Source organism: Takifugu rubripes, chromosome 12, assembly GCF_901000725.2.
Source record: "Takifugu rubripes chromosome 12, fTakRub1.2, whole genome shotgun sequence".
Lineage (NCBI taxonomy): Eukaryota > Metazoa > Chordata > Actinopteri > Tetraodontiformes > Tetraodontidae > Takifugu > Takifugu rubripes.
In genome coordinates, this window is record NC_042296.1 from 10,464,484 (window position 1) to 10,477,319 (window position 12,836).

The window sequence follows — 12,836 nt, forward strand, 5'->3', positions numbered from 1 at the left end:
TCAGAACAGAGCTTCATTCACTCGGAATGACCAATCACATGGAATATTTCAGGCATCTGCAAGGTCTTTATCAAACCTAACATGAACCTTTAGACAGTGTTTGCAGAAACGGCGAAAACAAATGGTTTCTGCAGAAAGAGAAGCGATGATGGGATGGACAGAGGGGGTTGGAGTTGCGGCCTGGGTGACTAAATGAAGGCCAATTGCAGCTTTTGCAGTTAGCAAAGCAGATCTCAGAAAAGCAGATGTTGCCTTTGACAACAACGCAACATTTGGAAACGATGAGCAGTCCTGTCGTGGAGTTCGCGCGTTGTTTGTTGATCTTTCTCTGCGCGCCGCTGGTACACGTCACTATTAATGAGGATTTTAGTTCCTTCTGGCGTGAATGAATGCCGGCCTGCACATGGAAATGTGACTCCCTGACATTATTCATGCTCTGTCTTTCCCTTTTGCTCCGTCTTCATTTCAACTTCCCTGTTAATGTTGTTCCAGGTGTTCTACTTGCACTCAATCACAACAAAAGTATATTCCTCTCCAGAGACAGCAGGACTTGCACCGTGTTATGTCTTCTTGCTGTCTATTGCTTATACCACTCACTCCACCATATCCTCCCCCCTCTTCCCCCCCTCTGTGATGTGTTTCAGGCTGTTCCTGAAAAGCCACAGTGGAACTGCAGGCAGACAGAGCAGTCTGGTCATCCATGGCGCCGACTTCAGTACCAAGGACATGGACAATGACAACTGCATGTGCAAATGTGCCCTCATGCTGACTGGTGGTGAGTGAAGCCTAATCAGATTTAATCTTTGCTGAGGCACAACCAGAGGTACAAGCAGAGCTTTTCCAACACCCACAACTCACAATTTTCTATTTGGGTTGATGTGATAATAATAATTGTTTCATTTCTTCACACCTTTTTTCACACCTTTCATGAAAACAACATTGTTCAGTGACAAGGAGGAGAGATTAAAGGCTGAGGTGAAAAGATGGGGCTTCAGAAGCCTCTTGAGTATGTCCAGAGTCGGAGCAGTATGGTTGTCCACAGTTCCGGAGGGTTGGGGCCACTGAAAGTTCGTGAAAGATGGAGATCAGGCTGATGCAAAAGGACCAAAAAGTTTGGGGTGAGCTCTGTGGTTTGAGGAGATTTGAGAGTTAATGAGGCTCAAGAGGACCAAGGAAAGGAAAGGACCAAGCACAGAGGCTTGAGAGGGGCAGAGCCAGAGTGTCAGTTGGCTCTGGTGGCGAAGGATTCCCAATTACTGAGATATGAGTGGAACCATGAAAGGGCGGTCATGCTGAGATGAGATAAGCGGTGGAGGAGTGATGCTAACGAAGCTGCAGTAAGGTCAAAGATAATGAGTGAGTTACACCTGAACACTAAAATCCAGTCAAAATTCTAAAATGAGCCATTAGTTGTGTTACAATTCTGAACCACAGTTTGAAAACCATCCTGCACTTATATTTCCTTTACTTATTTTCATTTTTTCCTAAGTTTTATAGTTGTTTCTGTATCTTATTACAACTTGGTAAAGTTTTCTTTCTGTTTTATCTCAACATTAAACTGCAGCAGTAATTAAATCATGAGCACAGAGCAGATGGTGATGTAAGGAACTGGAAGGAATCCAGGAAGCGTTCATCCCAGGGTGGCACCATAAAATGAAGCCGGTTTCCTTTTCTAGGAAAATTAAATCCCTATAAAATGCTGTTCTGCCTGGTTGGCATCATAATAAACCCTGCACAGTCCAGAGAGCAGGCCAACAACACACTCAGAAGATATCTAATAATTTAATATGGCAACAATCTGCACCTATTAGACTGGATTATAGATCCTTCCCTGATTGAAAGGTAACACGAAGCGAATGTTCATAGAGATTTAAAGAGAAACCTCCTTTAGCTGTGCAAGTGGAGCCTGGAGCCCCAGCTCTCGCTGCAGTAGCTCTTTATCTGACCTGTTGCTAATCCTGGGGTCATTTCTATAAAATCCATTCAGGATCAGTCAATGGTTGCCTGATAGGACGGAGCTTCTGGGTTTGAGCTGAGCTTTGTCTCTCCTACATGCACTGCTGGAATTGGCTCCCTCTCCCTGTGGGCCTGTTTAGAAATAGCCAGCCGCCACCTGCCCTGAGTTAGCAACAGTACGCTAGCTCCGATACATATCGAATATCACCTGACAATTTAGCTGAATTAAAGCATCAGTGATCTAAACCTCCAAAAGGGTTTCATTTTCCCGTAGGAGCAAGTGTAGATCTGAAGTAAATTCAATAGAGTGAAACAGAGCGCTCAAAATATTTTTAATGTCCAGTGGCCTTGACCTTTGACCTGCAAAATATTAACACTTAATCCTTGGGTCATTATTGAACATTCGCAATGTGGATTTACAAGTTATTAAGAAGCCTTCACCTTTGACCTTTATGAATCCAAGGATGTGAGTTCACAACGTGGGTCACAATGTTCATGTCGGTCATGCCCGTTTCCAAAGCATGACATCACAATGACATTTGACCTTCAAGACTGAATTTCTTTATTCTTTTAAGCTTGATATGTGTATATCACATCATTCCATAAACTATAAGAACAGCAAACAACAGCTCTCTCAATCTTCACCGTTCAGTGATTTACGGGTCACCTTCAGTGACCTTACATCAGCTCTACCAATATTTTGGATATTTTCCCTAATTACAGTCATCAGACGTTCAACTACAGATTGATAAGTTGCATGTTTCCACATCTACATTATTTTCTCACCGCTGGAGAGCAAATTGTGCCAAAATTTCAAACCAAATTCTGCATTCTAGATCTCTTCCAGTGGGACTATATCGACTCCTTACAGACAGATCCTCCCCACAAGTGAAGCCACCTGCTGATGGGCTTTAATTAGTTCCCCCAAACAAAAGGAGGATGTTCTCACCCCCCGTTAAAGAGAGAGATTCACTGAACATTTTGATCTTTGCTTTATATAAAAAAAGGTGATCTGAATCAACAATGGAAGGTTTAAAAATGAGAATCTTAACTGGGGCAGCTTGGAACCTTCCACACTGACCAGTGTCTGAAGACCTCAGGTGCAAAGACTCATGTGCGAGGTTTCCTCATGTTGGGGACCGTTCCTCATTGAATTTCACGGGAAAAAATAAGAATAATAATCCTAAAAATAATGCAGAGCAATTTCATATCTGGTTCCCACCAGCTCCGCTGGCCTGAAGTCACACGCAGCTGTATAAATGTAGGGAGGTGTTCACCACTTTCTCTTGTGCTCTACGTGTGAATGTGGAACCCATGTGTGCTGGTGGATGCCAGCAGCCCAGCAGACCTTTGCTCCTGATTACTGACATGTCTTGCTTAAATGTCATGCTGGAACACAGATGCAACATTCAGGCCTCAGCAGCACCTCCGTTTGGGAGAGTGTGACGGACACATGCCATTCCTCACATATGTTCTATATCTGACTGTATCACTCAGGACCTGTTGACTTTTTCAGCTATCGCAAACGGGTCCTGTTACCATAGCAACCGGTACTTTACACGCAACACATTCTGCATGAATCTTGTAGATCTTAAAAAACGAAAGCAGCCTCACCTACAGATGTAAATGAACGCACTGATGCACGTATGGATTACGTCTCGGGTCTTTTATCTTTATGAGTCTGGCGTGTGAAGCATTACGAGCCTCCACACCTTCTGTTCTCCTTAAATAGAAAGCGGCCGAGTGTTCCTGAGCTGCTAGCAGTGCCGTGCAGCCTGCGGTAGATAGCAAGGGAGGTTTTCTGACTGAGAGAGAGGTCAGGAGAAACAGTCAACCTGACCACAAATGGGTGATTTATTCAGCCAGATTCACAGGGAGGGGGTGCTGGCCACAGATCACCACACATTTCACTCACATTCAGCCAGAATGCCTCCCTTCCTCTATAATCACATTCAAATCCACAAAGTGTGTCATCAGAGCGGACTGTTGTATAATTGTCCTTGTTTTGATTCTCCCTGCAGGTTGGTGGTTTGACGCCTGCGGCCCGTCCAATCTTAATGGCATGTACTTCACCCAAGGGCAACACATAGGGAAGTTAAATGGTATCAAGTGGCACTACTTCAAGGGCCCCAGCTACTCGCTACGAGCCACTGCCATGATGATCCGGCCCCTGGAGTTCTCCTAGTCCTCTGAACATTTTAACGGCTAGATAGCACATTAGGGAGGACGTCCCTCTATTTCCTCCGGTCTCATCTCATTTCACTGGCCACGGGAGGCGTTTACTGTCCCCCGGAGAAGTTTCCACCACCTTTAATGGACAAAAACAGCCGCTGGCAGGAAGGTTTGACAGGCTGATCCCGAGCTGATTTATTTAAGGCTTCACGTGTTTCAGACGTGCATTCGTGCACATTCGTACGATCATTTAAAGCCGGACCTGCTTGTGCAGACTTGTGCTGTGAAAAGTGTGGAAGACTTGAACTCTTCTGAATGGAAAAGCAGCTATTTCTGAGCTGCAGGGACTCTTGAAAAAGCCGGGCTTTACTCTCCAGTCAGAGGAAAAGAACTTTGAATTAAAAAGGTTGTGACAAAAAGTCCAAAATGAAGTGTATTATGTGTTGTGCTTTAGTATCATACGTGTTATCCAAATGTATCTGTCCTTCAAAGTGAGGTGAAATGGTTTTTGTATTGTACAGCCTGTACTGGTTTCTTCCTGTATCGTGTATATAACAGTCATGCTGCACAGTCTGACCGAGACACTGAAGGGAAAGTCTTTTTGAGGATGTGAGCTGCAGTTTTGGAGTTCCGGTTATTCCAAGTGCTGTCAGCGTCCACGTGCATTAACGGGCGTGGTCCCGCTCATTTTGACAGCCCGAGTTATTCCTTTTGATGACTCTTTATCTGGGTACAACCACAGATATCGGGTGGAGGGTTGTGCACTGAAACAAAATTTCCAAAACACAACTTTATATGAAGCTGTTATTTCATATAAACACAATATTTTGACAAATATAACATCTAAAATAATATATGAGATTTTATTGAATTACAACATTTCTTCCAAGCCTTAATTCACTATAGTTTAAACACCACTGTGTTAAGTCACTAACTGTAATTGGTACTAAAATGGTCCACCAGCACTCCAAATTCCATCCATCCTTCCATCCATCCTTCCATCCATCCTTCCATCCATCCAGTATGAAAACACAAGTCCTTTTTTTCCAAACAGCACCAATTTTCCACTTGAACCGCGTCCTCCACAGCTGGGCTGTCGGGTTACATGTTACAGTAGCTTGATGTCTGTCAGGAGATGCATTTTTCTTCTGATCTGTGACAACTACTACAGAAACTTCCCAGTGTTTCCCCAGGTCCTCGAACACAACCAGTGATCTAAAATCCACTTCCAAAATAAAAAAAACAGCAAAACCTGACGACATAAAGTCCTCAAATCTACAGTCTAATATCTCCAAAACTCTATACCTCACATCAAAAAAAATCAAGACAAATGGTTAAATAGTTGGATTTTTCTTCTGCCTATGTTGAATCCAGCTGGCTCTTGGAAATAATATAGTCATCCTGACATGGTGAAATTATATTTAAAGGTCAAGATGTGAAGTTTTTATTGGCTTGGACTCTGGACAGAGATGCGTTTATGTGGGTTATTGGCTGAGAGACAGCCAACACCTGCCAAGGTTCAGGCTGTCAGCCTTCCCCTTACCTCCGCACCGAGGACGTGGCGCAGACGAGCTGTGATAGTTGACGCTGGCAGCTGTGATTGTCTTCATCTATATTTAAAAATACATAGCGACATGCTGTATAATCTTGAGTGTAACATTCAAGTACGCCACAATCATCCATATGCATGAATATGTAAGTTGTTCGTATTTACCTGCTGCCTCATCAGTGCAGAATGAACGAGGTTTATCACCACAGAGCTGAACCCAGTTTACAGAACATGACTCCACAAAGGCTTCACCTCTGCCGTTAGGACCAGTTCCAGCCAAAATAGTCCTCCTTAGAAATCAAAGTGATGGTGTTTCTGTTTCTCATCAGTGCTGCCGAAGAGGAATAAAGAACCTGTTTGGATTTCGGGTATGAGGCATGAAATTAATGACTGCACAAATGATCCATGCGAACACACGTTTCTTCACTTTGAGCTCATTTCAACAGGATCCAGAATAGTGTTTACAAAAAAGTCCTTTCAGTCCTTCTGGAACTGGGAACGCTAGAAATGAGGTGTTTATTAGCGCATTAACAGTACAGCAGTTCTTCAGAGGAAAACTTTGGTGGGTCTTTTTTTTACTGTTACTAAATTTTTGTAAAGCTGGAGAGAACGTGCCTTTAATAACTCTGCTTTTACCTCATTCGATTCCAGATTTGCAGATTTATTTAAACACCCTTTTTGTACCGTGGTCAGTGTCGTGTTGCTTGGTGAAATAAAAGAGCATGTGATGCACTGATGTTTTCAGGATGCCTTTCTGCACCACTGTTCTCTGATGAGAGACGACTCCCCAGCAGATGTGCTTTAAGGTAAAACACTTCTTTTGTGATGATACAAAAGCCACGAAGTGTGTCCTGACGAGGGCAGGAGAAGGTGATAAATCCCTCAGATAGAGGCACAATGCATTCTTCCCTCCAGATGGTGCAAACATTAAACCTCCTTCCTTTCGGGGTGACTTTGTCTTCGTCTGGTAACCAGAAGATTAAGGCTCCCTGTCAAAACAAGCTTTGAACGTTTGACTCTGAGTTCTTGATATTCGCTCTTGTTATTCACAAAACTCGACTTTTGACCAGTCTCTTTTATTGCCTGCACATGTTTCAACATCAACTAGAGACACCCAGCCCCTCGTGCACACCCTATGGCAGCATTGAAAGGGTGAGGTGTTCTAGGCTCATTTTCGCAGCACTTCTCTCGCTTGGTGGCAGTGACAGATTATAAGAGCGTCAAATATTGTTGTCAGGACCCGTAGCATCACTCCATAGTTGACATTCCTGGACCTAATCAGAGGTTAAACAAATTACTGGAGTCTGCAAACTGCTGCGTGTCCTTCAGCGCCTGCGCTGACCCGACACCCTCCCTGGAATGTGGCCTAAGAGTCTGCAGCCACAGAGTGTGAAGAGCTGGCAAACACCTCCGAGGATCCAAACTCTTGTCCTTCTGTTGGTGTGAGGAAGTTCCCAGAAGCACTTCTGAAGTGTCACCTCCTGTGGAAATTCTGCATATGATATAAAGCAGCCATTTCATGGTTGCAGACAGTGTTTTGTTTTAAACTGCTCATCAGCCACGTGCATCAAAATGGTCATTTCCCCTCTTTTATGGTAAATGTAAATGTCCTGGAAGATGATCACACACTCCTGTGAAACTCACTGCTGGGTCTTCTAATAAAGATGAACCTGGCAGAATATAACCAAAGAGATGTCGGGTTACCTTAATTAAGGTAATCAGTGGGTCAAACCTGTGATAATTACTGACATCAGGCTGGCTGAGGTATTCATTTAATAACAGCATATTTGTATCTGTTGAAAACACTAAAAGAGTTATTGGAACTCTCAGTCGTCCCCCACAGGTCAGATATGCTGGTCAGTGACCAGTCAGAACCAGTAGAGCACTGGTGCGTCTTTCAGTTGATCTGCTTTGGTTTTGAAATGTTTTGTTGTCTTGGTTATTTATTTTTTATAACGTATTATTAAAAACTAATTCACTGTCGCTTCATTTGTCATTAGTTATTTTATTATTATTTTTAAAAACGTGGCATACAATGTTTTATATCGATTTATATAGTAGAATCATCTACATAAGTAGATAAATCTGTTTTTCTTTCCTTCCATAGGGCCACCTGCAATTTAAAAATTATTTAGATAAACTGATTAAATGCTTAAATGGCATGACAGGATTTAGGATTTTGAGAAGAGATATATGATCATTTGCTTTTGCTGTCACTTCAGAGGTGCCGTACAGTATTGATGACCCTTTGAAGACAGTTGTGGATTCTATCCATAACTGTTCTTTTCTTAATTTGACGTGATTTGAATCAGTTGATCTGATGTGCTGATAGTTAATCTACTAATAGAAGGACCCGGAGAGAGATGGGCGTGGTTTTCTGAATAAGAGAGTAGTGGACGTGCCTGTACAGATACCTAAAAACATTGGTGATTAGCTTTTAATGAAGATATTTCTATGTCAAATTGAAGGAAACTGTCTGCACCCTGAGCACCTGCTGAACACTTACAGAGTGAACATATTAAGAGAAAAGTTCTTTCTAAAGTTCCTAAACTAAAGAGTATTTGGGAAAACGATAGTAAAGCATTCCTGCCTCAACTTCCTGTTCCTGTAGGCACCAGCCAATGGGTGTGAGGTAATGTTTTAACTGAATATAAACCAAATGTGTCCACATTATTGCTGCTGAGCTCCTGCAGCTCAGAATATTCCCACGAAATAGTCAGATGTTTCAAAGTAATAAATATATGCTGAGTGGTTATGTTTCTGAAGAGATCTGGGATTGTGTCAGGTTTGTCATGAGGAGAAAATCCTGCCGTGAAGGAAAAGAAACAGTCTAATAAGAATGCAGAGGTGGGGTCCCTTGCCTAAAAAAGTCTGAGGGATCCCGATATGAATGTGAAGCAGAGAAGGTCTGCAGGTCCTGGCAGTAGCTGCTGGGCCCGACGTTGGCAGGAAGCCTCAGGTGGGCTCAAAGATGTCACACTGCTTTCAGGTGTTTAGATCCACCAAGCAGACTTTTAATGTTGGAATGTTTACAGATCATGAAATTGAGGATCATTTTATGTATTTGTGTCTGGAAGATCTGGAACAAGAGGCTGAATAAATAAGCATTGGAAGAAAAATCCTCTTCCGTTGGGCTTCTGACAGGTGATCGTGGCTCCAGAGGTGACGGCGGTCACAAACAACGAAGTGTAAGTGCTGACTGACGCAAGCGTCGCCAAAACCAACATGTTCGTACACTCATGGCATCGAAGCTCGGCTCGGAACCAATAACCCGTTCGTTACACCCATACCTTCACCCTTTGGTCTTGTCTCCCACCTCTGGTTCTGGTATGAGCCACTGCCGGCTGTTTTAGAGCAGGAACTGGATCCTCGCTGCAGTTTAGCGTCATTGTTTCAGGTACTGGTGGTACTGGTGACCAGCTTAGAGCGGAAGAGGCAGGTTCATGCTGTCCAAAGATGCCCTGGCTGCCAGTGGTGATCGGTACTGGGAGAGACACTGTGCAGAACCCAGTATAGCACCAGTATCCAGACTCTACCTGTTCTGAAAGAGGGAGACCACCCATATACAGGGTTTACTCATATAGAACGTAGAACTTCTGTACCAGACCCCCGTCTTCATTTCTGCCGGATCTATAATCTGATACCCAGACAATGTGATAATATTTGTCCTTATAGAACCATCAGAAACACACGGCCTCTTTAATCCTGATATACAGTCGAGTCGCATGGATTTCTCCACGCGCTCCTACAGCTGTAAAATGTTATTGTAACAGGTCCGGCAAATAAACTCTGAGCTGAAGTTGCAATCAAGATAATAGCGGAGAACATCTCATTTTCTCGGGGATGTTGATCCGATTGCTGCAACAACAGGATTTTAATTATGCTCCAGATCACCTCGGGCTTACTGTTACACAAACCATCAGGGAGAGGTCAGAGAAAACCCTGCAACACATCCTCACAGATACAGTCCTGCTCAACAACAGCGCCGCCAAACGCAACCGCGTCCGCACACACGCTCAAACTTAAACAGCAGCCAACACAGGTGCTTTCTCTCCTCCTCCCTTTGCCCCAGATCACCAGAGTCACTAGAGGAAATGGTCATTTTTTTGATTCAAGTAACCGAAAAAGAACATGACTTTTCATTTTTCCAGATGGATAAAGGATGGTCAGATTCTTTTAATTAAAATCTTTGACGTTTGTTTATTTGCAGTTTATCCTGTGTGCAAACATGTGTTTCAATCTCTCCTCAGCACTCGTTTTTCCACTTTACAAGATGTGTTTTTAGTTTGAAATTTGTTACCCAGGATTGTTCGGGTCCAGGCCAGTTGGAGGGTCAGACAACTGCGGATCAACCTCTCAGCTCTTGCTGGTGGGGAAACAGGGAAGCCTGGAATATCTGGTAGTAAATATACAATGACGCTATAGCGACCTCTGGTGGTCAGCGGCCACAAACACTCTACTAAACTTGCACAGCAGAAAACTCTGCAGGTCTGAGGAAGCAGCAGCGGGTCTCGACAAACAACCATTATATGGCCCGTAAACACGGCCTAATATGCAGTACTATCTGAGTCCAGCTCTGCTGTCTTAATCTAAATACCAGGAAAATCTCCAGAGGTTTGATCATTCTGACTCTGCAGTATGAATCCAAAAACGATTTGGAAAATAAACCTAATCTGACACCAAACACCCAGTAGCACAGACAAAATAATGTTTATTATGTGAAATATTTCACTTAGACTGGTTTTAATCTTGCGACTGATAATTGACCTTTTATCCTCTTGGTGGCGCTGTAACCATCCTTTAAAATGTTAATAATTAAACTCAATTCTTAGACACTGCAAACAGCTGCGACTTGTATTTCCATTCCTGCGTGAGGGCGTGCGTGAGGGCGTGCGTGAGTGCAATTGGGCTGAGTTGAATGGTCACATATTTGCCTGTTTGCGTAAAGTTGCAGATTTAGATTTTTTTAACTATTTACATTTTATACAAACACTTTTCGATTTTCCATTAGCACTTTCCATGTTGGAAAACACGTAAATAAAAATGTGAATGTTTTATTGTTTCATTAGCTCCACCCACAAACAGACTTGAAGTAAGGAACGATGTCTCCCTCCACAACAATAGCTTGGCTGCAGATGTGAACAAGACTTTCACATTCATATCAGTCATATCGATTTTCAAGCTACAACTAAAAAAAACTGATTGTGTATTTTGATTTTCTATATTTCTATTTCCTATTGCACAGATAGATCGATGCATTATATTAGCGGGGTGAAAGAAATGAAGAGGGCAGGTTTCACTTCTGTCTGAGCTCTTGCTAATCAGTGGTAGAAGCTGTGATGAAACACGAGTCCACTGGGGTGACTGGTGTCAGGGAAAGATGATCAGGCTGGTATCCTGGGATGACTCACATACTTTCCACCGTCATGGTGGGCTTTGCTCAGACCTTTTTAGAGTTGCAGCCACAAGCATGAGGATATGAAGCAACGGGGAAAGGAAGCGTTTCCAAAGACAGGAATCATCTGAAGATCAGAGAAAAATGTCCAGGATCGTCTCATCTAACAGCTGTTGAAGGGGATTAGCTAAAAGGATTACCAGGGATACCCCAGCTGATGTCATTATGACTGACAAACAAACGGGTTTGACCCAACAGCGGAAATCCTCCACAAACAAGAACATCAGGAAGCTCCGTACCATCAGCATGGTGTGCGGCCTGACCAGCAGCTGGCAGCAGTGGGCAGCAGATAATGAGAAGAAGCAGGCCAGTGAACCCAGTGGTTGGGCTCCAGCTTCCCTGGGAGGTCCAACAGAAGAACCCAGAAAGAAGTGGGTCCCAAAGAAGAACCCCCCAACCCAGGTCCATCCAGCAGATGGTTCCAGACCTCACATCAGTTCTGGAGATGCATCCTTATCTTCTCAGAAGAGCCCTGAGACTGTAGTTCAACAGAGGGCCGAACCATCGATTGCTGCAGCCATCAAAGTCAAACAAGTGATGAAGACAGTGACCAGCAGTGTCCAGGAGAAAGGCGCCAGCATCAACCTTCTGGCTGAGAAGATCAAGAGGGAGAGTCTGCCTTCAGAAGACGAGATTGACCGGATTCTGAAGAAGAAAAGCTCGCCTACACGCCGTAGAAAATGCTCAAATATGGTGTCCTCTCTCACCAAAAGCTGGAAGCAGGTGGAGAACCGACCTGGTGGAAAGGATGGAGGACATCCAGGAGAGAGGACCTCCTGGGTTGGCAGTGGAGATCACAGTGGAGACCTGGTGGACACAGAGGAGACCGTTGGGGAAGAGAAGGCTTTCAAAGACGATGCAGAGTCAGAACTGAAGATCAAGAGACCAACAGTGTCCATGTAAGAACGGCCACATTGTCTTTTTCTGGATCAGCTTTTATGGAACATTCTGATCCATGATGATAAATAAAAGAAGGTTTAATGATCCTCACTTTCACAGCATTAATGGTTCTGTTAAGAACAATCAGGGAACAACAATACAGTTGTGTATATTTTCATGTATTTTTTGTGTCCGCTCCAGGTACAAAAAGGAAGCAGAGGACGCCGACAAGATCAATGCTCACGCCAAGAAATACAGCGCTGTCGGAAACCTGAAGAGTCGCTGGCAGGACTGGGCCTCGGAGCACAGCGAGACCCAGAAGCTAAACCCCTTCAGCGAGTATTTCGACTATGACTACTCCATGTCGCTCCGCCTGCAAAAGGGCCAAGAGGGCTACGGACGCCCCAAGGAAGGAACCAAAACGGCAGAGCGGGCCTTGCGAGCAGAGCGGCACATCCACCGAGAGATCGACGACATGTGCTACGTGATCAGGACTATGGCCGACCCTGACCTGGACGGCAAGACCCGCGTCACCTTCGGACAGCTGTTCGACAGATACGTCAGGATCTCTGACAAAGTGGTGGGAATTCTGATGAGAGCCCGGAAGCACGGGAAGGTGGCGTTTGAGGGGGAGATGCTGTGGCAGGGCCAGGACGATGGCGTCATCATCACCCTGCTGGTGTGATCTTCAGGACCTGCAAACACTGTGAGGAGGGTTCAGGGAGGATTCAAAGTTGGCGGGAAAATTTCAAAAGCAAATGCCATATTTCTGATTATGAACAGGAAGTGTTCAGGTAATGTACTGCTGCTGTTTATGGAGACACT

General features: G+C 44.1%; 2 protein-coding genes across 4 annotated transcripts in view; both read left to right on the forward strand.

The window, feature by feature from the left end:
* Nucleotides 1-6,410, forward strand: part of angpt1 (angiopoietin 1) — a 55,272-nt gene extending 48,862 nt beyond the window's left edge. For all 3 annotated transcript variants that reach the window (XM_029845380.1, XM_011609266.2, XM_003969203.3), the window contains exons 8-9: nt 645-775; nt 3,978-6,410. In XM_029845380.1, coding sequence (XP_029701240.1) covers nt 645-775; nt 3,978-4,141 — 295 coding nt within the window. In that variant the 3' untranslated portion in view covers nt 4,142-6,410. The remainder of the gene's footprint in view (nt 1-644; nt 776-3,977) is intronic.
* A 4,887-nt stretch (nt 6,411-11,297) lies between these two features.
* On the forward strand, nt 11,298-12,836 carry abrab (actin binding Rho activating protein b). Its single transcript, XM_003969202.2, has 2 exons — nt 11,298-12,031; nt 12,213-12,836. Exons 1-2 carry the CDS (start codon nt 11,298-11,300, stop codon nt 12,694-12,696), a joined length of 1,218 nt encoding a protein of 405 aa, XP_003969251.2. The 3' UTR covers nt 12,697-12,836.

Bases quoted from the DNA above. Each gene is read 5' to 3' on its own strand.
- abrab (XM_003969202.2), top strand. From the start codon at position 11,298: ATGACTGACAAACAAACGGGTTTGACCCAACAGCGGAAATCCTCCACA. The intron at 12,032-12,212 runs GTAAGAACGGCC...TGTCCGCTCCAG, and splicing joins AAGAGACCAACAGTGTCCAT to GTACAAAAAGGAAGCAGAGG.